Source organism: Xiphophorus maculatus, chromosome 1 (genome assembly GCF_002775205.1).
Source record: "Xiphophorus maculatus strain JP 163 A chromosome 1, X_maculatus-5.0-male, whole genome shotgun sequence".
NCBI classification, from domain to species: domain Eukaryota; kingdom Metazoa; phylum Chordata; class Actinopteri; order Cyprinodontiformes; family Poeciliidae; genus Xiphophorus; species Xiphophorus maculatus.
Genome location: NC_036443.1, coordinates 7,248,489 through 7,275,447, shown reverse-complemented (window position 1 = coordinate 7,275,447; position 26,959 = coordinate 7,248,489). Strand labels below are relative to the sequence as shown.

General features: G+C 40.6%; 1 protein-coding gene across 3 annotated transcripts; it reads left to right on the top strand.

Annotated features, from left to right (window-relative positions):
* On the top strand, window positions 1-26,465 carry LOC102221436 (rho guanine nucleotide exchange factor 19-like). 3 transcript variants are annotated; one of them, XM_023335827.1, is made up of 16 exons: window positions 1-340; window positions 17,712-18,408; window positions 18,491-18,985; window positions 19,686-19,818; window positions 19,901-19,986; window positions 20,071-20,327; window positions 20,416-20,576; window positions 20,690-20,842; window positions 21,917-22,046; window positions 22,225-22,299; window positions 22,390-22,479; window positions 22,581-22,744; window positions 23,496-23,654; window positions 23,744-23,823; window positions 23,911-24,015; window positions 24,855-26,465. In XM_023335827.1, exons 2-16 carry the CDS (start codon window positions 17,733-17,735, stop codon window positions 25,007-25,009), a joined length of 2,919 nt encoding a protein of 972 aa, XP_023191595.1. In that variant the 5' UTR covers window positions 1-340; window positions 17,712-17,732; the 3' UTR covers window positions 25,010-26,465. The 3 variants fall into 3 exon arrangements, with proteins under 3 accessions (XP_023191595.1, XP_023191588.1, XP_023191600.1); XM_023335820.1 differs by lacking the exon at window positions 1-340 and adding an exon at window positions 3,479-3,620; XM_023335832.1 differs by lacking the exon at window positions 1-340 and adding an exon at window positions 9,327-9,397.
* Window positions 26,466-26,959: the final 494 nt, after the last annotated feature.

The window sequence follows — 26,959 nt, the reverse complement described above, 5'->3', positions numbered from 1 at the left end:
GTAAAGAAGCTCAGAGAGAGACTGGATCTGCATTATAAGTAGCTATGAGAGCAGCAAGTGTCGGGTGTTTTCAACCTGTGTTTTAAAATGCTCTAATGCGAGGAAGAGAGCGAGCGGAGCAAAAGGAGGAGAAACCAAGAAGTGGGACATCAGTTCTGAAAAGTCTGCTGTGATTAGGAAGAAAGCCAAGTGCAAAGAAGGGAGGAGGGGAAGCCGAGAGGAACACAAGGCAGCAATGGATTGCAGAATGGCTCGGCCTGACCCTGGGACGGCCTGCTGGATTCACACACTGCCGCTGGACACCGTCCAGCACACGCTCTAGGCTGCGAACGGCGGAGAGGTACGGGACCGGTCGTCCCTCAAAATAACTGAGCACATAAATCAACATTTTAGCACCTTCAAAACACATGTCATCTGAGCACTTTGTTGCAGCAGCAGGGAGTGAAAGGTGAGCTGTGCTGTTTGGGACAGAGGCTGTGCTTCCTGTTTGTGTGCTTGGTGCAAGCGAAGCTGTGGAGCTCATCCAGGTGACCTGCAGGCTCAGGAGGAAAATTTAGGATTTGTATTTGGAGACAAAAACTAAATTAAAGTCCCTCTTGGATGGAGAATGTCAAATTATCCAGGTCAAGCAGATGCATGTTTGGTACATGAGAGATGATTAGCTTCCCTGTGCATTTGATTCCCTTTGAAGACGTTGTTGCTTCTTGCATCGGTAATGTTTCCAGCAGCTCCTTAGGCAGTGAGGCTTTAAATGCGACGGCTGCAGCGCAGCAGTGAGCCGCTGCAGAGCGAGGCAGGTAAGTGCATGCCTGGAATATGTTAGATGAAAGGCTGGTGGGGGAACTGTACGTGGCTAAAAGTTGGCGCTGGCCTCTCCTCTGTGGAATAGTTCAAGGTAAGGCTGAAACTTGCGCACTTACCTGTGGGCACTGCCAGGCAGAGCACTTTTTACTCACCCACAGGGGTGTGTGTGTGTGGGTGTGCACGTGTGTGTGTGTTTTGAAATGTGTGAGTCATATCTTCACTCAAGTTCTCGTCCAGTTGTCGTGTGCATCATCCAGAGGTGCCTTGGTTGTTCAAACTTTATCAGAGAGAAGGTGAGCTGAGGTGAGACCGTCTGCCCACCTGATGACTAAGAGCTTTGTCATGTGAGGCGTCTGCAGCCATGCCTGTATAAAATAGTCTGGCGGTAAATAGGCTGGTGCACAATATGGTGGTGTAAATGGTCGGATTTACTACCTTAGGTCCAGATATGTGTACAGTGCCCAAAAAGTAGGGTGAAGTAGGAGTAGTACTACTTAAATATACAGTATATATATATATATATATATATATATATATATATATATATATATATATATATATATATATATATATATATATATATATATATATATAAATTATTAAAGTATTAAAGCAGCTGTCCAAGAAATTACTCAAATAAGAGTTCAAAAGTATTTGGTACAAAGAATATTCAAGTACCGAGTAACAAATCATAACATAAAGCATTCAATAATTACAAATGACATCATCAGAGCAACCGAAATATAAAGTTATAATGTTGGTAGTTTAAGGAGCAAAATGAAAATAATTCCTATAAATAATTGTAAAATAACACAATCAGGCAAATTTTTATTTTGTTTCCAAATTTATTTGTTTCAATATGAAACTTTAACACAAACTGAAGATGTTTTTGTTAGTCAGTTTTGTCAGTTTGTGTTTGTGTCTGGTAATTCTTTGGTTAAGCAAGCTTGTTTTTCGTTTAGTGAAATTACGCAGAGTGGATAGAGTAACCAGAATTTTGTTTTACTCAAGTAAGATCAACAATATTTTTATAAAGTTACTTAAGTAAAAGTAAAAAGTGCAGTGTAGGAAAAATACTCCTAAAAGTCCATTTTTCCCCCCAAAAAGTTACTCAAGCACATGTAACTAGACACTACCTAAACAGGTTACTGCTGACCTGAATGCACCACCTGCATGTTGGGTAAATGTGTAGCAGCACAACGTATAAATCTGGACCTTGAACCACTTAACTGCTGTTTATCACAGTCAGTTGGTCCTCTGCATGATCACTGACCGCTTGATAACCCTTTGCTTTGAAATCCTCTCTTCGTGAGAAAGAGATCAGAACCAGGCCAAAAAGCTGTGAATGAATTTCTCCACTATAGGCTGCTTTAGATTTGATTTCTTTACGCACGTCTGCTCTCATAACACTCAGATGTAAAGTATGGCCGCCCTCCCACTTCCTTCTTCCCCCGCGAGTGTCTGGAGAGCACCTGCCCCCATCACCTGCCAGTCAGGCGGCGGCTGTCTGAGCATGTAGGGGTGAGTCTGTGTGTGCACCATATAGGAAAGCGGGCGGGATACACACATCAACTCAGTTCCGTCATTTAACTAAAGCTGCACTCAAATACTCCGTCTGCTGCATCTTCGGTTCATACAACGCTTTGTAACAGCGTCGTATGTTTAGGATGTTTTCCCTAGAAGCTAGATCAAAAATACTTTGAAAGATTTTGTGTTTTTTGCTGGACGTACGTCCGTTTTCAAGTCCTACCTTAAATTCTCTTTTGGATTTACGTCTGAACTTTGACTAGGCCGTCCAAACATATAAATATGCTTCAATTTGGACCATTCCACTGTGGCTCTGGCTACATCTTTTTTTTTTTTTTACTGGTCGAGTTTATTTGTGTAGCACATTTCAGCAGCAAAGCAGTTCAAAGTGCTGTACATCATAAAAAGATAACGCAGCAACCAGTTATGAAACAGGCAGTAAACAACGTCTCTCGTCTAATGTCATCATCAGAATCACAAAGCAAACAAATCGGATATAATGATCAACGTTCCACTTATTATGAATCAAAGGCAATTCTAAGCAGGTGGACTTTCATTTGCGCTAGATTTTAGATAGAGGTGTCAAAGTAAAGGAGTCTTTGATGCTTTTCAGATTCTTGTTTGTAAGACATTTAAAAAACCATTTAGAGTTTTCATTCCACATCAAAGCGTTCCACTATTATTCCCACCTCACAGTTTTTCAAACCATTACGCATCACCGACTTAAAGAAAACAGCAGTTTCAACACGGGCGCTGGAGTTATTTTAAACAAACTCGGTCACTTTTTCGCCGTGTTGGCTCGCGGCCCAGATGCCAGCAGCTTTAATAGTCCATAATAGCAGCTTTTGCTCCTGCGCGTGCATAGTTTCGGTGTTTTCTTGCTTCCTGTCTCAGCCCAGAGTTCAGTTTCAGAGGAATGAGCATGCCAAGTCATTCGGGGAATGTGGAATAGAGTCTCAGTGTGTCAGAGAGGCTCATCTGGGACAGTAGCTGGACATGCCCTTGTCATGAAGCCAAGACTGTAAAGCAGACCACCTACTGAGTTAAGAACCTCGTGCATTCAGGTGGTAATTATTAAACCGTGTAGCAGCAGATGTAGAAAGGTTTGCTCTTATCTTCCACAAAGCAGGAGCTTTGACACGTTCTGGGCAGCAGTTCTCCTTCTGCTCCTCTCAGGATTATTTTGTCCAATGCACGAAGGCTGCATCAGTCAGAATCTAGACATTCGAGCCTCCGGCCGTGAACGCTGCGGACAGCCCTGCACACCTGTCTGGCTCTGCAGCCCTCAGGTTATTTCACATTCAGCCTCGGCCAATTTAATGCAGTGTGTGCTGCACTTTTTTTTTTTCTACTCAAACGGTTTGCTTTTGGAGGTTGACTAACACTTCTTCAGGGGAATAGTTTGTTGTTTTTTTTCCTTGTGTGTCTTTGCTTCTCCGAGAAAAACTAAAACTCCAAACGAGTTGCTACTGTCATATCAAAACACCTCTAGCTTCTTTTTTTTCCATATTCTTTCCAATTGAAGCTGTGCAGCACCCATAGCTGCGAGGTTGTCAGTTGTATGTGTTTGGTGTTCATATTTACCCAATCGCATTTAGAAAACAACACATGACTTTTCCATCCATGTCCAGATAAGAAACGTTGGGAATGGGGAGTTGCTGATAGCGTTGGAGCGAAACAGAGTTTGAAAACAGGAACGAATAGCCAGAGTTAAAACTTGAGCAGATAAATGCAGGGGCTGCATCAGAAAAGTAGGTCACGCTTTTGGAAGGATCTGCTGCACAGGATCAGATTTGAACCAGAATGCTGTGACTGACAGTTTGAGCCGAACAAGCCCAGTCTCTTCCTTTTTGACAGATCAGGACGGAAATAAGGTGCATTGGAGTCTAACAAGCATGCAGATTGAGAAAAACAAGAGTTTGGATTTTAGAAAAGCTTTCACAGAACGCAAACTGCATTTTAAGACACTTGTAACTATGGAAAATGATCAATCCCAGCCGTCATTAGTGCATAATTTTCAGTTATAAATTGAAGTTGCTCATGATGCCAAAAAGGATGTAAATCACTTGCTTATTGTTTTAGCAAAAAGAAAGATTTAATATATGTCAAAGTATTTTTAGATCATCTCTATCCAACGCAGAACCGTCTACGTCAAACCAACGCAGATCAGACTGGAGAAACTGTCAACTAGCCCTGATTTGTACAATTAATAGAAAGTTTGACTTAGTTCAGTTCAGTTTACTTTCTTTTTATAAACCTGTTTAAAAAGAGTAGATTTTTTTGCAAAGCAAGAAAGATAAATAAAAAATGTAACAAAAACGATTAAAATTTAGAAAAATAAATAGAAAGCTAAAGTTTTTATTTAGCTTTTTATAATAGAAAGTTTGACTCAGTTCAGTTTAGTTTCTTATTATAAACCTGTTTAAAAAGAGTAGATTTTTTTTTTGCAAAGCAAGAAAGGTAAATAAAAAAAATTAACAAAAACGATTAAAATTTAGAAAAATAAATAAAAAGCTAAAGTTGTGAAGCAGTAGCTTGGAACCCCTTCCGCCCACCAACGTTGTGTTTCCGTGTTTCAGATGAGCAGTCATGATTTTATATCAGACCAGGCGATAACCTGAGGAAACAGAAACATTTTCTTAATTTTCAAATGGTGGAAATTAAGAGATAGAAAGCTAACCAAGCCAACCGTGCCCCATTGTGGGAAGTAATTTTCTCCTAAGATCTAATAACAGCTTTCGTCGTTCTGGCAACAACCACCACCATCACAAGTTTGTGATGACAGGCAGTGAGTTTATTACACCGTCACTCCGACTCCTCGTTGCAGAATTGACTTCAAGCACGAACACTGTCTTCATCTCATATCCATCATACTTTTCCAGAATTTTACTAGATCCGTTTTCTTTCTGTTTTTTCTTTTCTTTTCGTTTTGGGAGCCGGTACGGTGGCACAGTTGGTTTGGTTCTCAGTCTGGGGTCTTTTTGCATGGAGTTTTCATGTTCTCTCTATGTATGCATTGATTCTTATTGGGTACTCCAGCTTTCTCCCACAGCCCAAAAACATTAATTGGTTTCTCTAAATCACCCCTTGGTATGACGGTGTGTGTGTGTGTGTGTGCGTGTGTGTGTGTGTGTGTGTGTGTGTGTGTGTGTGTGCGTGTGTGTGTGTGTGTGTGTGTGTGTGTGTGTGTGTGTGTGTGTGTGCGTGTGTGTGTGTGTGTGTGTGTTTGTCTTGTGTCTCTCTATGATGCACTGTAATGGACCGGCGACCTGTCCAGGGTTTTCCCCCTGACTCTCGTTCAGTTACCACAGGAGAAAGTCCCTGGCAACTCTGTGAAATAAGTGGGTACAGATGATGGATGAGTAGATGTTTTTTTCTTTTCACTAAGTTGCGTGTTTACTGGTGTGTTTCAGACGGTGCTCTTTTACCCATGTGTGTTTGACCTTAAGGTCACAAACAGATTCTCCTTCCAGATTTGCTGCTATAGAGCAGAATTCCATACTTTGTTAATTACGATGCAGCACTTAGTTCCTGAAGAAGATAAGAATACCCAGTCATCACTCTACCACCACAATGTAAGCCCATGGGTATGAAATATTTCTCTGAAATGTTGTTAGTTTTACACCTGGTGTATCTTGAGACTACAGCTTCTTTTACCTGCTCAGTCCGCTGCATGTCTTTTCAAAAGTCTAAAGGATCAACAACATGTTTGGAATGTGAGAAGAGGCTTTGTGCTTTGGTCAGCATTTAGTGTGATTGTTTCTTATTGTTGTGTTGTGAACTTTGACCTTAACTGACACGATTAGGTCTGCAGCATTTTCTCCTGGAAGAATTGCTGGTGTGGTCGTTAAGTTAATTTTGGCCAGCCTCACCTGGGAAGATCTTATATGGTTCCATGTTTTCACCGTGTCTCTGTGGTTTACTGGTGACCCAAAAACCTTAGAAATGGCTCCGTGAGGTTCGCCAAACTTTAGGCTAGTGAAACTGGACCTGATGAAGGTCAGGAGCCAAAACATGTTAGTCTGCTAATGAACTTGTTTGCTTGCACTTCTGGAGTCTTCACTTCACCAGATTTTTCACCCTCCATGCCATTAAGTTGAGCCAGAAACGTTTGGCTCTCTTGTGAAACTAAACACAAGTTTCTAAAAACAATTAGTGAATTTATGATTTAACAAGATGTGCAATTACTTTCTATTCGTGCAGGGACAAGTTGGTTTGAAAAGCATTTCCCCCCTCAGTACATGGCAATATTGTCTGAACTCTGTTATATAAACACACTTCATTTTTGAATGATATTATTTGGGGGGGGGGGGATCAGAAAGACTTGTCTCAAAAAAAGCACTAAAACAATGAAATAATTTTTCAAAGCACTGTGTTTCCTTTCTTTCTTCAAAATAAGGGCTTCAACCACACATAACAGTAAAGCACTCAGCAATCCAAAACCATGCAGGATCTAATTATACCTCTATAGTTGTTGATGATTCTGTAATTTCTAAGCAAACGTCATGAGAACAAACAAAAAGCCAGCCATTAGGCATTTACTGATTATGCCATCCCAAGGCTTCCTGGTGCCCGACAGAAACTTCAACCTTTGAAAAATGGATCATAAAAAGCAGTTAAATCATTCACTAAAACAGCAAAGCCACTCATGGCTTGAGCAAACATTAATTTAAAAAAGTAAACAAGGCATATATTAGACTCCATTTTTAGCAGTGGGGTAATACAGTGTTTGGTATTCTACTACTTACACTGATAAGTGCACTCAAGAGATAGCAAACAATGGAAACGTTGAGCTTCATGAGGGGTTTGTTTTGTACGTTTTCAGCCAATAGTGTGTAAAAATGTCGGCTGCTGTTGCCACACATGTTAGAAACTCCAATGACACAGGGGAGGTTTCTACTGAAATGTTATTTCTTATTTCACCCACGCATGAGATAAAACGGACAGAACAGGAGTTAACCAAGTACTGCGTCCGAATTGCAACTCAAGGCAAAGTCTCATCATTCTTCACGGTTCAGCGCAACAACCTGGTCAGACTTCACTGGAACTCTTTCACAGGATAAAATGGACAATTGTAAAATTATGTGGTATAATGATGCTAATACCAGTTGTTTGTGTTGATGTCTTTAATCCGATTAGGCACTTCTCCACGGTTCTATCCCAGTTTGGAGGACTCCATTGCGGTCTGCTCCTCCTAGCTGTGGTCGACTCTTTGATTATGTTTGCAGCGACACTCAGCAGTGGAGAACCTCGAGGTTGTGTTTCTGATGGTCTCACATAAACCCAAATATTTCATTTTGTTTTATGGAAACTCCTTTCTGGCCCAAACATAATGAGCACAGTTCAAGCCAGCCGAATGGTTTGCTATAAATATATCTGTACTACCTTATTTTTTACCATGTGAAACCATTAGTGCAACTGAATTAAAACAATCCTGCAAAGAGGAGTGAAAGAGATGTAAAAGACTCGTTGTCTGTCACAATGAGCGATTAATTAATTAGTGATTATCAGAAATGAACTTGATCTTTTCTGTCCTGATCATTAATATTTTTCAAGGGAAATACAGTGACAACATAACTTATTTTTTGTTTCTGTGGTATGTGTGTATTTTTGTCAGTTTTATTTATTGTTTTTGATTGTCGCATTTTACTTTGGATATCACCACCTTCCTAAAATAATTGCCTTAGTCTTTTTTTTTTTTTTTTTGCCAAAAGCGATTTATAATAAATCATTTAAAATAAATCAACCCCTGATTTATGCCAATAGATGGCAAAGTAAAAGAAAAAAAAAATCACTTTTGGCAAAAAAATGACGTAGGCCATTATTTTAGGAAGGTGATGATATTTAAAATGTCTTCCATTTCCTGTGCTAAATGTTCTTTACAAAATTACAGGTTATTGGTTTTTGAGATGATGAAATTGCATTATTATTCCATTATCAACATATCACTTTAAAAATATTTCAAAACAACAATAGTATCATTTATCGCAATCATTTCTGGAACAATGTATTGATTTATCGCCCAGCAGTATATATTATTGTGACAGCTCAACAATTGCTGGTTTGTAAACACTTAATAGCAATTGTGTTTGCTGGCTATTAGGTTTAGGAGGCTTTGTCTTTGTTGCATAGCGATTGTTTTGTGTAGCTTTGCTAGTTTTTTCCTTTTTTTCATAACAAATGTGTTTATTCCTGAAACTAAATATGATTTATTCTGGCAACCTCTCTATAAATTCAACTTGTCTGAGATAAGGACTTCTGGCTAAACAAACCCGCGAGCATTACTTTTGATGCGAGGATTTGAATTATATTTTTTGAACTCGGACATCTTATTTAAATAAAGCAGGTCTCTAATGCTAGAAAACATCTTGTTCCTTTCAATCTCATTGCTTACAGACACCCTGAGTCTGTCTAAAACTACTGATTATGGGATTTTCAGGCTTTACTACCTGTTCAGCTCGTTATTAACATGGCAGCTTTTGCGATTTATGACAAAGCACCATAATTGGATCAGGTTGTTCCAACAAGTTTTGTCAATGGCTCCTTTGTGTCCTTCCTAGTCACAGCGTGCATCTTCTGCTGCAGTGGAAAACTGAATTTGCAGGGAGTCGGGGTTAAAGGTCTCGAAGCTCTTGCGTTTACGTGTGAGATGGTCACCATTTTTCCAAGTCTGGAAGCGAACTATTGCTGTTTGTCTGGCACTGTAAGCGGGAATCCCCTTGGGCGGGTCAGGGTCAGCTTGTTGCTTTCAGTCAGAAGCTGATGGATGCTCATGCTCACTGTCACCCAGGTGGACCTTGCATTGGGGCGTTCTGTGGGTGTGTAGGCAGGTACCATCATGGTGTCCCAGAAGGTTCTGACTACGTAGCCTGAGGTCTTGGAGGAGGATTAAGACAACCAGAGGTCTATTTAAGCATTTGGGTAACCCTCCCCTCGACCTTCTCCATAGCCCTGCTCATCTGTCTCTGTAGGCGAAAGCTGGAAGACAAATGAAGACGTCCATGACCCGACACAAAAGAGGATGTCCAACTTCAGGCGAAAAAGGTGGACACCACCTTGACATCAGGTGTGACTTCTCTAATTGGAATTTTGGAAGAGTTTGTTTTGGCAAGAAATAAAGAAACCCATTAGTACTCCATGAAAGTTTTTGTTGGTTTTCATTAATCCATTTAAGCCAACTCATATCTACAAAGCTTGGCATGAGTTAGCATTCTCATGAAGTTCAAGTAAACAGACAAAGATACGTTTGTACTTCGGAGGACACAGGTTGAGTCACATTATTAATTAATTACTCAACCGTAGAGGCCAACAAAAGGCGAGATTCAGATTCATGAAGTGGTGGAAAGTTACCAAAACCTCACTGCTTATCACCCGTCGACGAGAGCAAAATGAATCACAAACTTGTCTGTGTTAACGGAGTTCTTTTTCCAACAAGTGAGGCTACATGACATCATGTCTTGTCTCCGCAGACAGAGCTGGGCTCCTTAAATCCACATCTTGGCAATTAGTGGTCTAACGTGACCAAGTAAAACTGCGATTTTGCACATGAACGCCAGTAGGTCGCACCACACTGCGAGGACACTCGGCTTTGTCTGACCAAACACGCTCAACCTGAGCTCATGGAGAAAGTTGTGTGCCAACAAAGGGACAAACTGTGAGATTTTTTTTTAAGTATTTCCTATTACTGTTTGAGTAACAGGATTTGATTATTTCCATTTGTACATTGTACACTTGTGTCAGTTGTATCAATTTGTGTTCAAAGTGCTAGAAATGTATTGTTCTCTAATGTTATCTTTGCTCACATGAACTTGTGAATAATTGGAGAGGTTCAAACGCATCTGCCCTTTTTGTGTATTCTAAGGTTTTTGTTAGAAAACAAATTGTTCTGAACATTTTAACTGAAAAGGTAACCCATGTAGTTTTCACGTCCTGCACATTTACGTTTGGTGACCTGTCAGATCCGGTTTCAAGTCTTCTGCATCCCTTTATCAATGAATTACAGCTCTACAGACTTTATGAGCAACCCTTTGATGAAAATGTGAATGTTAAACACAGGTATCCCTTTTTTTGGCTCAGATGGCTTTTATTTGAGAGTAGTTGGACAGAAAAGTGAGTAATGAAAGAGGGGGAAGACATGCGGCAAAGGTGATCAGACCGGGAATCGAACCTGCGACTGAGGTCTCCTTATGTGGGTTGTGCTCTACCCCAGAACCACCACAGCACTCTGGTCAGTACCAGATCTGTCCCTGGTGAAGCTTGCATCGTGACGTCCGATGTAGGATATGAACGCAGCATTTAACTTAATTGTTTCAAGTAAAGTCAAAGTAAAAATGTCCTTTAAGTTAAAAATTTGTAACTTTTAAGTTAATTTGATGCAAAAAGTAAGATGTCATCACTAAACCTAAAGAATTAAGTGAGATTAATGTAAATTAGTCCATGACATGAACTACAGCTCAATTACACTTTTTAGAGTGTGGTTCAAAATGGCCTCCAGTGAAGAGTGACACACCTGCTAGTCTTCTTCCATCTGAACTGTGTTCAGGGATACTTGTTGTGCGATCTAATCTTCAGTTCTTTTTACATTAATTTTCAATTAAATAGAAGTTAGATGATCGACTGGACTTTTTTTTTTTCCAACAGTTTTACGTTCTTTCTCCGGAAACAGTCAAGAGCTTCCTTGGCTTTGTGTGTTTGTGACTATTTTCTTCCTTGGAATCTTCATTCATTTCATCTTCACAGTTTTATCAAGAGTGTACACTTCTGCTTTCATCTTCTTCTTCACTAGTAGGAAGTCTGCCAGTGCGCTTCAAGGCAGCCCACACAACTATGCTCCCACCTTTAAGCTTGCCCTTTGGTTTGGTGTTTCTGCGGTAAAGTGCAGAGCCACTCTTCCTTCACACATGGTGTGTGCAATGACGTCCAAAGCTTAGTTTTGGTTTCATCTGAGCAGACTAGAGTTTCCCAGTTTTTCACTGGTTTGTCCAAATCTTCTGCAGCTGATCATAAAGAAGGTTCAACATCCTTTCTTTACAAAAGTGTGCATAAAGGACGTTGCTGTTGAGTTATTTCTTTGTTTACTTGAGGAAAAATAGAGCTGCGATTTCATTGACTTTCTTATAGTCTCGCTGGCTGTTGGACAAGTTCTTTGGCTTTTCTTTTGACTGCCAGAAAGTTTTTAAGAGGAGGATTTGGTGAAATGATGTTCTTTCCCCTTCCTGATTGAGGCTTACACTGTTCAGATATTTTAAAGATGTTTTGATTTTCATATTGTTCAGAGCGATATTTTAGGCATGAGGAAACTTAAGGCTATCAGTCAATATTTAGCCAGCTGGTACTGATTTGCACATACCAGCAGGAATGTTTTCTAAAAATAACTGTAAAGTGATGTTTTTGCCAAACCAGCCCTCTCCCAGTGAGAGTTGTTGCAAACTGAGTAAAGAATATACTTTTTGGAACATTTTTAAATTTGACTTCAGAATAAAATGCTTCTTCTTCTCTGGTGGCTATTTACCGTAGAGTCATGGAAGATGGAATTACTTTATCAATGGTGCCTTTAATCAGTTGGATTAATCTATTGTCTGTGGCGGGCTGGGTGTGTGTGTGAGTTTTTTAAACAAAACACGACCTTTGATCCGAATAGTGAGTGAAAAATATAGCCTAGAGTCAAGGTAGGAAGTGCTTTGTGGGGCAAGAACAGAATATGACTTAGAATTTGAGCTAAAAATAAAAATCTGCAGGTAAGTTGTGAAATGTCACTGAGAACCAAATATATAAGGATTTCTTTAAGCAGGGTTTGTTTTTATCTTGGAATAATACTTTAGTCTCTGATTGTCAGACATAAGCAAACGCATTGAAATCCATTTTAACTGTGCAGAGGATTAACATGATCATTTTCCACTCACATGTTGCCTCTTTAAAACGCTGTTAGTGTAATTCTCCCAAACGTTTGCAAAGTAAACGGAGCAGACCTTTGCGTCCTCATAAAGCGCATTATCTCCTGCATTAAATCCGTTTGTTTTAACATTCTCCCCTCCGCCCTGGGAACCATGAAACGCACTTTAATGATGTGATTACGTAACATTTTGCTGTGTCAAGGAGCTGAATCAGCAGCGGGTTCGGGCTCCCTCGCGTGATCCACGAAAGGATTATTCGAGATGGAAATGTAAAACATTGAAAAGTGCTCCTCGTGTGACTGATGGCATTAATGGCGAGTCAGAAGGCCGTTCGTTAACTTCCCTACGCCAGACGTGGCGTCTTGGATCAGCCTGGTGAAATTACAGGGGATGAAACTATGGCAGCAAAGTCCTTAACAGTCACAAATAACAGCCTGGTGTGACAAGCAAAATTACACGTCTAAGGAGTAAAATTTTAATGGCGTGATATAATTGTATCAATGCGAGGAATGTGCAGTTTAGCTTGATGCTTTCATGTCTTGGTGGTGAAGCTTACTGTGATTTTTTTTTATGATCTTTTGAAGCTTTTGATCAAATAAGAAAAAATGGCTAATTCTGTCTTTAAGATGGGGTTGGTTTAAGATGGACTTAGAGTTAGTGCAGGGTTGAGAGAAGAGTCATTCACTTAGATTGCAGCATATAAATCTTTTGGTCTGGATAATATATTGCAAATAACTCAGCTTTGATCTCCAGGTTACAGACAGTAGCTGCAGTTAAGCAAAGTTTGCATAATGCTGAAAACAGAGCAGGATTACAGCGTAAGCAGTGGCTGATCACCTGCAGACACCATTAAGATCGGGTCATTATGCAGACGTGGTATGGATGTATTTATATGGCTCAGTGGCTGCACTATATGAGTGGATGATTGGAAGTAGTTCCCACACCCTCTCAGGTGTCCTGTGCTCGGGGCAGCCTGGCACAGGTAAGCACACAAAGGTTTTCTTTGTGTGCGGCCGGGAACAGGTAACCATTTGTGCCAGCCCTGCAATGTGCATCTGCTTGTGTGTCTTTCTGAAACAAAGACGGCTAGGATTTTCTGGCCGGCCTACCCCACAAGAGCAGGTGTGGCTTTTCAGTGGCTTCGTATTCGCCGAATGTGGCACAAGTGCGCTCGGTAAACAGAAAGATAAACTGTGATTTCCACCCTGCGATTCCCAAGACAGCTAGCAGCATACGTAGACAGATAACCTTTGAGAAACAAACGTTTAAGTATGCTTTTGTGTTCTTCAGAGGCACTAGGTGCACTTGCGAGATACACTCACATATATGTGAGTGTATCTCGCAAGTGCAAAAGAAATTTAATATAATACTGATAAAGGTAAAAGAATAGGAAACAGTCATAGTTTGCTAATATTTGCGGCCTTTGAACATGAATATGAATGGCGAATGATAAATGACCTCTATGGTTTAATAGCTCTCAGGTGCATGCTGGCAGGAGCAAATAGTTAAAAGATAAAAAGTTAAAAATTAACATTCAGTCGGCCTTTTTGTCTTAAAGTGCTCACTGTACACTGTTCACTCTGTTTTAAGCAACTGCAAGGTGAAATTAAAAGGAACATTTGCTTTTATTTCTTCTGTGCAGCTCTTTTGAAATGACAGGTTCACTAAGGAATACGTTGTAAAATCAGTAGACTGAACTACGTGAAGCTTTATGAAAGATATCTGACTTTGTTGTGTTGGGTGTTGAGCGGATTGGATTAGATACACAAAGGACGAAGTTGGATTACGTCATGTTCAGAGTCCACTGCATATTGTAAATTAAACTAAACATGGACTAGTCTGCGGGGCCTTTTAGGACAAAAACGATGTTTTGTCTCTCACACACTACTAAAGATTCATACACACTCACAAAATATTAAAATTGCACATATACACTACTAAAATGTCACACACTATTTTCTCTCTCACACACAAAATACTAAAATTGCGCATGTTCACTATTAAAATATCACACGCGCATACAATATTTTGTCCTCACACGCACACATAAAAGACTAAGATTGCACATATAAACTACTAAAATATCACACACACACACGAAGCATACAGACACACTATTCTGAATGATACTATTCAGATCGCGCATGCGTTGATACCACAGTGAAGTTAGCTTCAAGTTGGGTATTGGCGCTCCACGGTGTCAGAGTTTAGCTCAAGGTTGATCCGATTTATGGACGCTAATTTCGGCCAGCCGTTCTCTACCGCGCCCTCACCTCCGAGCGCTGGTATTTTGTGTTTGTGAGAGAGAAAAATTGTATGTGTGTGTGACATTTTAATAGTATATATGTGCAATTTGTATATTTTGCGAGTAGTAGTAGTCTGTGAGAGACAAAACTTAGTTTTTGTCCTAAACGGCCCCTCATAGACTAGTTTCCCTTCCTTCATCAGTTTATGGTTCGTGTTTGTAGCCTGACCTTTTCCAGCTAACTATTCAAACTATTCTTCTGTACACTTAGCTGTTAATAAACCTTAATTTATCCAAACTGTCACTAAAGCAGTTATTTATTATTATTATTTATAGCTATTTCTATCAGAACAAGAATCCAGAGAAACCCTTACCAGTTTATACATTACAGGTGACTTATTCTTATTAAACATGGGGAACCAATATGTAGTTTTACACTTTTACCTTTTTGTCTTTCTTTCGGTGTGTTGTTTTGTTTGTATTTCTTTCTAATTCATATAAAGCACTTTGAACTGCTTTGTTGCTGAAACTGTGCTATCTAAATAACATTGCATTTCCTTAATTGCTTCATTACTTTAGTTGTAAAAAAAAACAACCCAAAATGAATCTGAAAAGTTGGCTGATAATTTCTTCGATTGGAACTAGAGCCACAAATGTGACCAAATGTACCTCTAATAACATCTTGATTATACTTAAGCACATCGGCTAATAAAATGTCAACAAGTTCAACTATTGACATTTGTTCTGTCATTCTGGCTACTTGTGTGATGGACGGAGAGAAAACTCATGAGTTAAATTATAAAGTAGGCTGCAGCTTCATTCCTCTGTTTGTCTTTGCAGCAGGCTCTGTACAGTAACATCATTTTTGATGGTTAGAGCATGAACCTTCAATTGTCCAGTAAGAAATTTGTTCATTTTAAAGCAAGAGGAAAGGCGTACTTCAAACAAAGACACATGAATGCGCTAAAAGCCTGAGCTAAGCCTGCTAAGGGCTCTGCAGCCGTGCCGATTCTGAAAGCTTTGTGTCATTTTGTCCTTAGCCTCATGGCATCTACCTCTTCTTGTCACGGTCTCCTAGCCGAGCTTCTGTGTGTAAAACTATTGAATGATTGGTCAGAATTTCGTGGCTGTGTTTGCTGCTGAAAACAAAACCCGAGCACTCAACTTCCAGACGTGGATCTTTCCAGTCAGAGAGCAGGACGGATAGTTTTGAGCAGCAATTATCCGAGACAGGCAGAAAGCATTTGCTGCTGGACCAAACACTGAACTTCCACCTATTCGGTTCTAGTTCGATGCAGCGGGTCAACAGCCCAGCGACGCTGTCTGTCTTTGTTGTTTTTCACTGAAAATAAAATTAGATGTTGCAGCTCATCAGTAATTATTTCCTTCTCCTCTGAGCCTGTGAACTTGTAATAGTCGTCGTCCCGCTCTGTCATGATTTCTGTGTTTATTCCACTGTTGTTTGACTTCACCTGATTTTGCCGGGCCCTTTACACACAGCAGTCACCGAGCTCTTGCGTTTGATGGAAAATATTGACTGTTTTCTGGATAAAATAGCCAATGTTTGTCTTCAAACGTTCTTAGGGTGCATAACTATTACTCTCAAATAGACAGTTGCTAAATGTTGCCCAGATGAGCTGGGTTCAGCTTGAGTTTCTAATGTAAGAAAACAGCATTGTTGAGGCCAGTGTTCTAACAGGTCAACGTCTTGAATGACGTCGTGAATGTGCTGATTTTAACATTTCTGTTTGTGGTTTTCTATTGTCTTGTTGTGATTTCTCCCTCCCCCCAAGTCTTTGTTACAAGTCTGTGCAGGTCTTTTTTTAAAATCTGGGTAAATTGTTATAAACTTTGTTTTAAGGATTATTTGTTTTGTCTCCTTTTGCTGTTTCCTGTTGCTTGTTTTGTTGTTCAGTTATCTGCTCCTTGCTTAATGCTGTGAACCAGGGCAACTTTGCGCCCTGGTTGACAGCACTACTTTTATGTGCCTCTACAGTTTTACCCATCTCAGACACGTCCTTTCCTTAAAAAAGCCAAAGAGAATAATAGCTGCTTAAAAATGGAGGAATTAGGTTCTCTTACTTTAACTGTTTAACAGCAGCAGCCAAGCAGAAGACAAGAATGTTTGCCTTCTCCTGTGCATGAGACTGTGCGGTGATGTACGTCAGAGTTCCTGTAACAGGTGTTTAAAAGCAGGTCTTGAGGATTAGCTGCTCAGGAAGCAGCGGCGTAAAACGCAACAGAGCTGCCCTGGTGTGTGTGTGTTCAACGACTCTCTCATGTCATTTTCCTCCATAACCAATTTCTGGCTTTTAATAGAAGTTCACAGCAAGTATTCAGTCGAGCAGCGATACCTGCCATCAAAGACACTGACAGGCTTTGTGATTGCTTGGTGCAGGTGAAAGGCGAGAGCGTGGAGGACGTGCCGTCTTCCTCTGTCTGTGTCGCTGTTGTGGGGTTCTGTCTGGGGCTGCCGTGTCGCTGTGTTTGTAGATGTTAAGTACAGGGGCCGGATGCCATGTGGAGAAGTCTTTAATTAGAGCAGGTAGACATTGCTCAGGAGACACACCAGACCAGACGTCAGTGTGTGTGGGGGTGTGTGTGTGTGAGTGTGTCTACCTGTGAGGACTGGACCTGGCTGTTAAACATCCTGCACATCTCAATAGTTTTATTTTCTTTCTTTGTTTTACCTGTGAGTCTTTCTATAATGTGTGTGTGTTTTAATAATGTAGCTGCATGCTTTCAAAAATACACCAGGGTGTGCTGCACTCCTAATCAAAATCTACAGTCTGGGAGAAAGTTTGAGGTATTCACGTTTAACACTACTGGATCATGACCAGTAAGGACTTTTGGGCTGAAACAGGCTGTTCATCACCTGACCAAAACTTTGAGACTGTTTGTTAAGAATTTGACTTGTTCAGGTTAAAACTAGATGATGTAACTTTTATTTAAAAATATGTTCTTTTACATATTTATTAAAATAGTCACTATGTTTTGACGCGATGATACATGACAGATAATCAGTGAAATAAATCAAGCTCCTCTTCCTCCCTGAGCTACTGTTGTTTTTTGGAGAAATCCAAACATGTCAAAAACGTATTTTTAAACAAGTCACATACAATACCTTTACAGTAATTGTATGTTTTATCACAGCAGTATGATATCACACTGATTCCATTTGGGATCTTTCACACTTGCATGCAAATTAATTCCATTTTTGTTTTATATCTGTGTTGCTGCAGCTCCTATGTGGCTGTCTAGCCATGCTCCCTGGGTATGGATTCTCACCTTTTCCTGATTTCCATCCCCACCTTCACGCTTTTCGCTGCCGAGGAGAGAGCCCCAGCATGTGGATTCCTGGCTCCGGAGAGTCCCACAGTCCGAGCGAGTCCAAGGAGGGTCGGCCTCTCCTCCATCCCATCCATCCCAACCACGTGGCGGTGTGCCAGCAGGAAACACTGGCGTTTATTGAGCTACAACAACCAGCACCTTCTAAGTTAAACGGTCTTGGCTCTCAGAGGCAGAGCAGTGATCCAGACGCACACTCCCAACCTCTAAATGGTTTACAACAAACTCTTAATGAACTGAATAACATGCAAAAAGGCAAACACAGGACACACACTGATCATGGAATGAATGTAAACACTACGTCACACACTGTGGATGACGCTGAGGTTGTTCCGCAGACCAGCACCAGGACTTCTTGGCAGGACCAAAACGAGAAGCCTCGGACAGTAACGACAGTTTGCCGCCCACTCCACGCAGCTCTCAGCCTCCCTCTGTCCTTTCCTCTGTCCTCTTTGTACACAAACAGGGACTCCTGGGAATCTCGGGTACCTTACTCCTCATCCTCACCAGAATGTCCAGAGTTTCCGGGCCCACACGCCAGCCAGCCTCAGAGGAGAACATCACATGGATCTCTGAAAGAGAAGTCTATTCGTGAGTGGACGGAGCAAATCAGATTTTAGAAGCTTTTAACTCGTTTTCATTTAAGGTAAAATGGTTCTTTTCTTGTCCTCAGGGCGAAAGGTGCAGGTTTATTCTCCAGACAGCCCAAGCGATGAATCACTCAGCAGTCCAATCCTGGAGGCAGACTACATCTTCCCCGGACCTTTTGCCTCTTTTCTGGAGGAAGACCTCAGTGGATTATCTTCTCTGGATGCAGCTTCAACTCCCTCGTCCACAGCTGGCACGCCAGATCTCCCATGCATCAGCCATGGAGATATTTTCAGTGTTCAGTCAGAACCCTTGCAGATAATAGAGGACTCAGAATCCGGAGCGGAGGAGGAGGAGGGCGGCATCGTAGAGACATCGCTTCACCCAGCAGGGAGCTTTTTGCCACGCAGTCGACAAACTGACCAAGAGCGCCGGCGTTTCTCAGCTTCAGAGCTAATATCAAGACTGCAGCTCTCCCAGAGGAAGAACTCGTTCACCTTAAAGCTGGGCAAGTCATTGTCTGCTCGGGTGGCCTCCAAAGACAAGCAGAACTCCAACAGCCTGAGCCCCAACCCGGACTGTGAGTGGATGGATGGATGGATGGATGGATGGATGGATGGATGGATGGATGGATGGATGGATGGATGGATGGATGGATGGATGGATGGATGGATGATATTATGACATGTTATGACATCACACAGTTGTTGCAGAGGTTTTGGATGCTCATCTATGATGCAAAATCTTTCTTTCAACTCAAAAGTGTTGTTTTTGAGAACATGTGATTGAGGAGGTACAGTGAACTCAGTGTCATGTTAAAAATAACAGCTTGGGAAGATTTCAGCTTTATCCTGCTGGAAGAAGGCATCAGAAGATGGTCACAGTGTCAGAAAGGGATCAAGATGGTCAGCAACAACACTCTGGTGGGATGTGCGGTCAAAACAAGGCTCAATTTGTACAATTTGGTCCAAAGTGTGCAAAGAAAATTTCACTGCCACCACCTCTCTGAACCATTCCCTGGAATGCAATTTGGATCAATCCTTTCATGAGGATTTAGCACTGTCCTTTCTTCTTGAACCAGGGAACGTTTTCAGCAGTCCGTTACCATCTAATGTTGGTGAACTTGTGTGAATTGTTGTCCGTTTGTCGCTAACAAGAGTGCCACATGGTTTATCTAAGTAGGACTCAATCTGTTTGCATTGAATCATTCAACTGCTGCGACTGACTCAAGTTTGATACGTTTCTTCACATGTTCAACGTTTTGTCTTTATTCGCTATAGATAAGTGTAACTCTAGACATCGCAGCTCGGGAGGCTCTAGTGACAGCGGCACCTACAGTCCTGTTGGAACTGGGCTCCCACTGCCCAGTGGCGACAATGGGATATCTTCTTATCGGCGGAGCACTAAACTTGGGTAATGAAAATCGAATGTGAGAATACGTTTTTCCAGTAAATCTGTGGAGTTTAAATAAAATCTGGTTGGTGTGGTTTCGCAGAGTGCGAAAGAAATCCATAGAGGAAGACATGAGCATACCTTCATCATTTCCCACTTCAAATCGCCTGTCACGTTTTTTGCCAAGCTGTAAGTTTGCCTAAGTTTGCCTGTCTTACCATCTGTTATTCCTGCAACAAAAAAATTCTCCTGTCAACATTTTTGATTTTGCAGCGATCCTCTACCAGGAGTACAGCGATGTGGCAATCAACCGAGAGATCCAGAGGCAACAAGGGAAGGATCCAGGAACAGAGGAGGAGGGACTCAGAGATGAAGGCTCAGATGGAACTCCATCTCCGTCAAATCTTTCTCCATCCAGCTCGTTTCGCTCTTCTCGAGGCTCTGCATTTGCACTGTGGCAGGATATACCTGATGTGCGAACAAGCGGTCAGTTAGACACCTTCAGCAACGAGGAGAGAAAACTGCAGGAGGTGACGAAACGTCAAGCTTGCCTTTTTCTTTGGGGGTTGTTTCATCCCTTCTTTGACTTCTTCAATTCTGTGTGTTTTCCCCCTTCAGGCAAAGTTTGAGCTGGTAACTTCCGAGGCGTCGTACATTCGTAGCCTGACGATTGCTGTGGACCATTTCATGTTGTCTCAGGAGCTCACAGAGTGTCTTGGGGCTCAGGAGAAGCAGTGGCTCTTTTCCAAGCTGCCTGAAGTCAAAGATGTCAGTGAGAGGTGAAGAGATCTGCAGCTGATTGCCTCCCTTGCACTCAGACTCTATGTTTTAACACTTTCAGCTGTCAGTCCTCACTCCCTGAGAGCGTTCTCTCCTCCATCGCTGTCTGCAGGTTCCTTCAGGACCTGGAGCACAGGCTGGAGAAAGACATTCTCCGTTTTGATGTGTGTGACATAGTCCTGGATCACTGCCCAGCTCTGAGAAGGGTCTATTTGCCTTACGTAACCAACCAGGCTTATCAGGAGCAGACATACCAGCGGTTGCTGTGAGTAATTGTTTTTGGTTTATGCTCAGTCGATCTGTTTCAGATCTCAGTACGCACTCTTGGTGCGGTCTGTGCTTCTTGTTTGCTTTTGTGCAGAAGCTCTAAGCCAAACCTTGGGCTATCCAAACGCAATAACAAAGAGGCTTGCGAGAGTATTCATCGCTCTTGAATTTCTTCATTTTTCTCACCATTATGACCACAAACACCATTGTCTTTATTAAGATTTTACATGCTAGACTACTAGAAAGTAGGGCCTGATTGTAAAGACTAAGGAAATAAATACATATTTTTAAATCCTAAAATGAATTCATCTTTAACATCACCCATAAACTCTGACCAACTTTCCTCTCTCTATAAAAAAATGTACCCTCACAACATAATGCTGCATCACCCATGAGTCATGGTGCGGATGGTGTGCCACATAACTTTTATTATATCGTAACAAAGAGTGGAGCTTTGGTCTCATCTGGCCAGAGTTCCACCCTCTTCATGTTTGCTTTGTCCCTCATTGCAAACTCCATGCAGGACTTTTTCATGGTTTTCCTTTATCAATGGTTTTGTCTTGCAATTCCTCTGAAAGCATGCATATTTAATTTTCTCTTATAGTTGTAGGAATGGGAACGTAACAGCATTCTGGGTGCCATCTTGTGGCAAATTGCTAACGCTTTTGGGTGTCTTAGAGGCTTTAATGTGTTCTACCCAAGCTTTCAGATTCATAACAACATAATAATTGTGACAGAGACTTACGATTCAAGCTGTTTGAACCAATCAAATGAAACAATACAACCCTGTTCATTCCTGATTACTCCGCACATGCAATTAGAAACCAGAAGACGCTTCAAGACCCCCATACTTTGAGAATGAGTGCATAAATGTCCTCTGGTGTTGCAAAGTCCAACTTTATCCTGCTTCTATTCAGGTGTAAATTTTCACCTGCATGACTTAACTTGTAGGCGGCTTTTCTTGGCTGAGTTAAACTTTTTTTTCTCTCTCTCTCTCTCAGGAGTAAAAACAGCTGGAATTTTGATTCACCAAAAAAATCATTCAGAGTTTCATTTGTAAATGCCCTCTCAGGCAGGACAACCCTCGCTTCCCTGGCATCCTGGCTCGCCTGGAGGAGGACCCCATCTGCCAAAGGCTGCCCCTGACCTCCTTTTTAATCCTCCCGTTTCAGAGGATCACACGACTCAAAATGTTGGTGGAGGTACGACTTTGAACTTTCACAGTAGGGATCCTGTTCACCCTCGAAACATTCTGTAAACGGGGTAATATTTAGACTGACTGATATTTTAGCGGAAGCCATGTTCTTTCCGTCCAACTTTGTGAAGCTGAAATCCAGTTTACCTTAGGGCTTGCCTTCTTACACCATCTTTACTTTTCAGAACATCTTAAAGAGGACAACACCGGGCTCCAGAGATGAGGACACGGCCACAAAGGCTTTCAACGAGCTAAAAAAGGTGGTGACCGTCAGCTCTAATGACCAGAAGACCGGTATCATCACGGATGAGGTGTAGCAGTAATAACAGTGTTGGTGTGTGCCTCCTTAGATCATCAAAGAGTGTAATTCCAGCGTGCAGTCTATGAAGAGGATGGAGGAACTCATCCACCTCAACAAGAAAATCAACTTTGAGGGCAAAGTAAGTTACTTTTGTGAATTTTTCTTGTTGCTTTTAGCAGCTTTGAGCTCGATTTACCCAATTAGCCGACCCATCCTGAGACTGGTTTTCTTCCTCTGCAGATCTTTCCTCTCATCTCCCAGTCCCGCTGGTTGGTGAAGCACGGTGAGCTCCTGGAAGTGGACACCCAGATGATGAGCATTTCGGGATCAAAACTCAAGCTGCCCACCAAGCCAGTGTACCTGCACTTGTTTAACGACTGCCTGCTGCTGTCCAGGAGGAAGGAGTAAGCGGCGCCATGTGGCATTAAACTTTAATTTGACTGCCTGTTTAGTGCGGAGATCGTATCCCATGTTTCTTCAAAACATGTTGCTTTTATAGTTTTTAGCTCATGTATAACAGCAAGGATTTGTTTGTTACATTTCCCAAAGGGGGCAAATTTCTGTTGTCCCCTAAATGAATAAATACAAAGAAGGGAGGCTGCTGGTTTTAACTTATCATGTATCACCTGGTTTCATGTTTATTTTCTCAGGATTTGTATTTCAGAAATACATATGCACTGTTTATATATATATATATATATATATATATATATATATATATATATATATATATATATATATATATATATATATATATATATATATATATATATATATATATATATATATATATATGTACATTTGTACTTTATGCTTGTTTTATTTGAAATCTAAAACTAAATTTAGTCATTTTCTAAAAAAAACCCCACAAAAAAACAAATAGGCAGGGTTCATTTGCAGTCATTCTAGCAAAATGTTTCTTAAAAGATCTTAAAGCATGGGTGTCAAACTCATTTTCATTCCAGGCCACATCAAAATCATGAATTTCCTCAAAAAGTCTGTAGCAGAATGAATAAATAAAAGTCATTTTTAATAAACTGTTTTTTCGGTTACTGCACTAGAATTATAATTACACATAATAATTAAAAAAATTGTATTAAAGTGAAACATTGGGCTTAGATATCAATTGCAAAACCTCATCCGTTTTTGTTACAGCACATGGAAGTTTATGGTATTTGTGCACGCTAAGATTGGAGAGCTGAAAGTGAAGGATCTCAGCCAGAAGCTGCAGGGAATCTCAGGCTTCATCTTCCATCTGCAGCTGTGTGAAGGCCAGCAGCTCAAACATCAGATCCTTCTCAAATCGCACACAGAGTAAGTCAAAAAAAAGAAGAAACTTTCTCTCACCATCTCCACTCAGGGCTACTTTATGTTAACCATTCCTATTGGTTGTGTCTGCCAAGGAGTGGTAAGCAGAGATGGATCACAGCAATGTTTCCATCTGATCCGTTTGAAGACATTGAGCAGGCCAGTGAAAATGATGGTAAGTAGAGATGTTTATGTGTGCAGCACATCAATGTATCTGCACTAACATGGTTTTTTTTCTTATTTTTATGTGTTTTTATTGCAGATATATCCCAGGTGCAGTGCATTAAAAGCTATCAAGCCCAAGAACATGATGAGTTAACTTTGGAAAAAGCTGACATTCTTCAAGCTAAAACCATTACAAGTGACGGTAAGAGTCTTGAGTCAGTTTTAAACATAGTGCCTTGAAAAAGTACTTGTGGCCCTTGAATTTTTTTCACATTTTGTCACGTGGAAAATCCAAGGGATTTTAAAAAAATCATACTAACATAAACCAACAGAAAACAGCGGTAAGATGTAAATTTGGTTAAAAACGATACATGACTTCAACATACCTTTACATGTGAAAAGTGTTGTGTGCATTTACTGTCATTCTGATGCCCCTAAAAAATCCTCTGGAACAAAATTCTTTCCAAAATCACCTAATTAATAACAATTGTTGTAAATAACACCACAATTGAACTTATTAGTCTGCATGCAAAATGCTGGAAAATGAACACAACAATGTGAAACACAGCGTATCAAAGTATGTTAGAATTAATGGGAGGACAAAAAAAAACATTTTAGATGCTGCAAATAAGTTTGAGACCAAGCTTTGATGTAGAGCCATGCTTTAGATCAAAACATATTTGTCTATTAGAACGTCCAGACTTAAATCAAATACAGAATCTGTGGCAAGACTAATATTCAGAGATTATCTTTGTCCTATAATATAACAGAGTTTGAGCTGTTTTATCAGGCCACACTTTTGGCAATTTTCCTTGTAAAACATTTTGAAAGCCACTTCACATTTATGCATGGCTTTGTGTTGGTCTAACACCTAAAAAAAATAACGTTTGTAGCAATAATGTGACAAAACGTGTAAGAGTCTAAAGGGTAAGATATGAACTGCATTCCAACTTCCTCGTGGATATTAGCGAAAGCATTCTGCGTGTCTAAAACGTGCGAAGCTTGGATGCTTGATGTGTAGGTGCTGATGTGTCTCTGCAGGCTGGGTGGAGGGCATCAGGCTGTCAGATGGGGAGCGGGGCTGGTTCCCCAAAACCTACGTGGAGGAAATCACAAGTCGGAGCGCTCGCCTCCGCAACCTCAGAGAAAACATCCGCATCAAATGTGTCACACAGAAACTGAAAGGGGAGGACTGAGAGCTTTTACTGCAAAGCTGCGATCCGGATGATCGATTTCATTTAAGGTGGATGTCTGGAATTCTTACAGTCAGCAGGTGCTGAAATAAGACTTATTTTTTTCCTCTAACATGTTAAAATACAGCAAAAATATAAATTTCTATTTTACATTTTCATCTCAAACTTTTCACCTGTGCAAGTCTGTAAAAAAAAAAAAAAAAGAGGCTACATTAACAATTTAAAGCTCAAATTATTTATTTTTATGAAAACATTTTTACGACTATTTCAGTTTGGTATACAGTGAAAAAGCTTTGAAACAAGGATTTAACCCAGAAACAGAATTGTCTGCAATTTCTCCGGCTGAATATATCTTCAGATTGTCCCATGCAGTCATGTGAGCTTCGGAAGGCACACAGGATGAACTCAAGACATCAGATATTTGCTGCTGCAATGCCTCAGGACACAAGCTTCAGGCATCGCTTCTTCTCTTCACAAGGCCTTAAAACTCTGCTCTGTCTTCTGCATACGGCCAAATCCTGAGCGGAGCAACAGATAAATTGATTTCTCAGGAGAGTTTCTGTATCTGAAACCATTAAACTGAGACAGCGGGAAATGCTTAAGTCGCCTCTTTTTAGGCTTTCATACCAGAGAGCCATATTTGACTGGACTCTTTCACTGATCATAAATGAATGAGCAGGAAATGAAGGCCTGTTTTACCTTATACAGTAGTTTCTAATTCATCGAAGTGTAGAAAAAAGTATTTTATTACTTCGTATAGCTGTTGAGGAGAAACAAAGGTCAACTAAAAAACAGTTGACTTTTCTGTGGTTAGCTGGGCAGGACTATAAAACTACCTCCTGCCAAATTTTTGTTTTGAGGAAATAGGAAAAATCCAGCAATGACCCAAACAAAGAAAATATCCCAGGTAAAGAACTATTTACCTGGTAAACATCCCCACTTGTATGTAAAACAGTTTATATATATATATATATCTATACATAGATATATATAGATATAAATTCTCTGTTACGTCCAGAAAATACTGTTTCATCCCTTGATTTTAGTCTTCATCGACTCTTGAGTTAAACTAGTAAAGAAAAGTTTTTTAGTGAGCGACTGTTGAAGGTCCCGTAAAACACTACAAGAAAGTTTAGCTCCTTTCACCTGGAACCAAAGGAAATATGTTTTGGCCCGAGTTATTTTGCAAACTACTGTTTTTCTATTTACAAAACATGAATCCTGAGACAATGCATCTCCCTGTGCGGAAAGCAATAATTTTCTGTTCAAACTGTTCCATCAAAATCTATAATTTAGCTGAGTCCTGAGGCGGATGCATTTCTGAAAAACACGAACAGGTTTTTTTTGGGGGGGGTTTTTTGGTAAGTTTCAAACACTTCATCCTTCTGTTGTAAATTGTAGCCAAATTTTCACTGCTGAAAAATAAAAACCCAAATAATGATGCACTGTTTACTACTGACAAAAAGACCTCCTGTGTGGGATATTTGCTGTTTTTAAGAATTTGTGAACGGACCAGAATACGGTGGCTAGGGTAGACCTTTTCATATTTGTTTACTGTATATAAGGAAAATAACGTGTTTGCTATGAAAAGTGTACAAACATATTCAGCTCCACTTAAACCTTGACATACATTCACCTGCATAAATCCCACATCACTTTAGGCATTTTCATGATTTGGCCAAGAACTGATTATATTGCCAGTTTAAGTATCTTGACACCCTATGTCATTATATACAGCAGCGTTTCCCAACCCTGGTCCTCGAGGCACCCTGACCTGCTTGTTTCCCTTCAGCACATCCCTTTCAGATGATTACAGTTCAGCAAAAGCCTGTTAATCAGCGATCAATTGAAATCCTGTGTGCTGAAGCAGAGAAATGCCTAAAACATGCAGGGCATTGTGCCTTGAGGACCAGGACTGAAAAACACTGACATACCGAACAACCTAGTCACTGA

What these genes read in the sequence shown, in the direction of transcription:
- LOC102221436 (XM_023335820.1), top strand. Translation starts at nt 3,522, where the DNA reads ATGCACGAAGGCTGCATCAGTCAGAATCTAGACATTCGAGCCTCCGGC. An exon ending in TCTGGCTCTGCAGCCCTCAG is followed by an intron (nt 3,621 to 17,711) that starts GTTATTTCACAT and finishes GTGTTGCTGCAG; the next exon opens with CTCCTATGTGGCTGTCTAGC. An exon ending in CCTGAGCCCCAACCCGGACT is followed by an intron (nt 18,986 to 19,685) that starts GTGAGTGGATGG and finishes TATTCGCTATAG; the next exon opens with ATAAGTGTAACTCTAGACAT.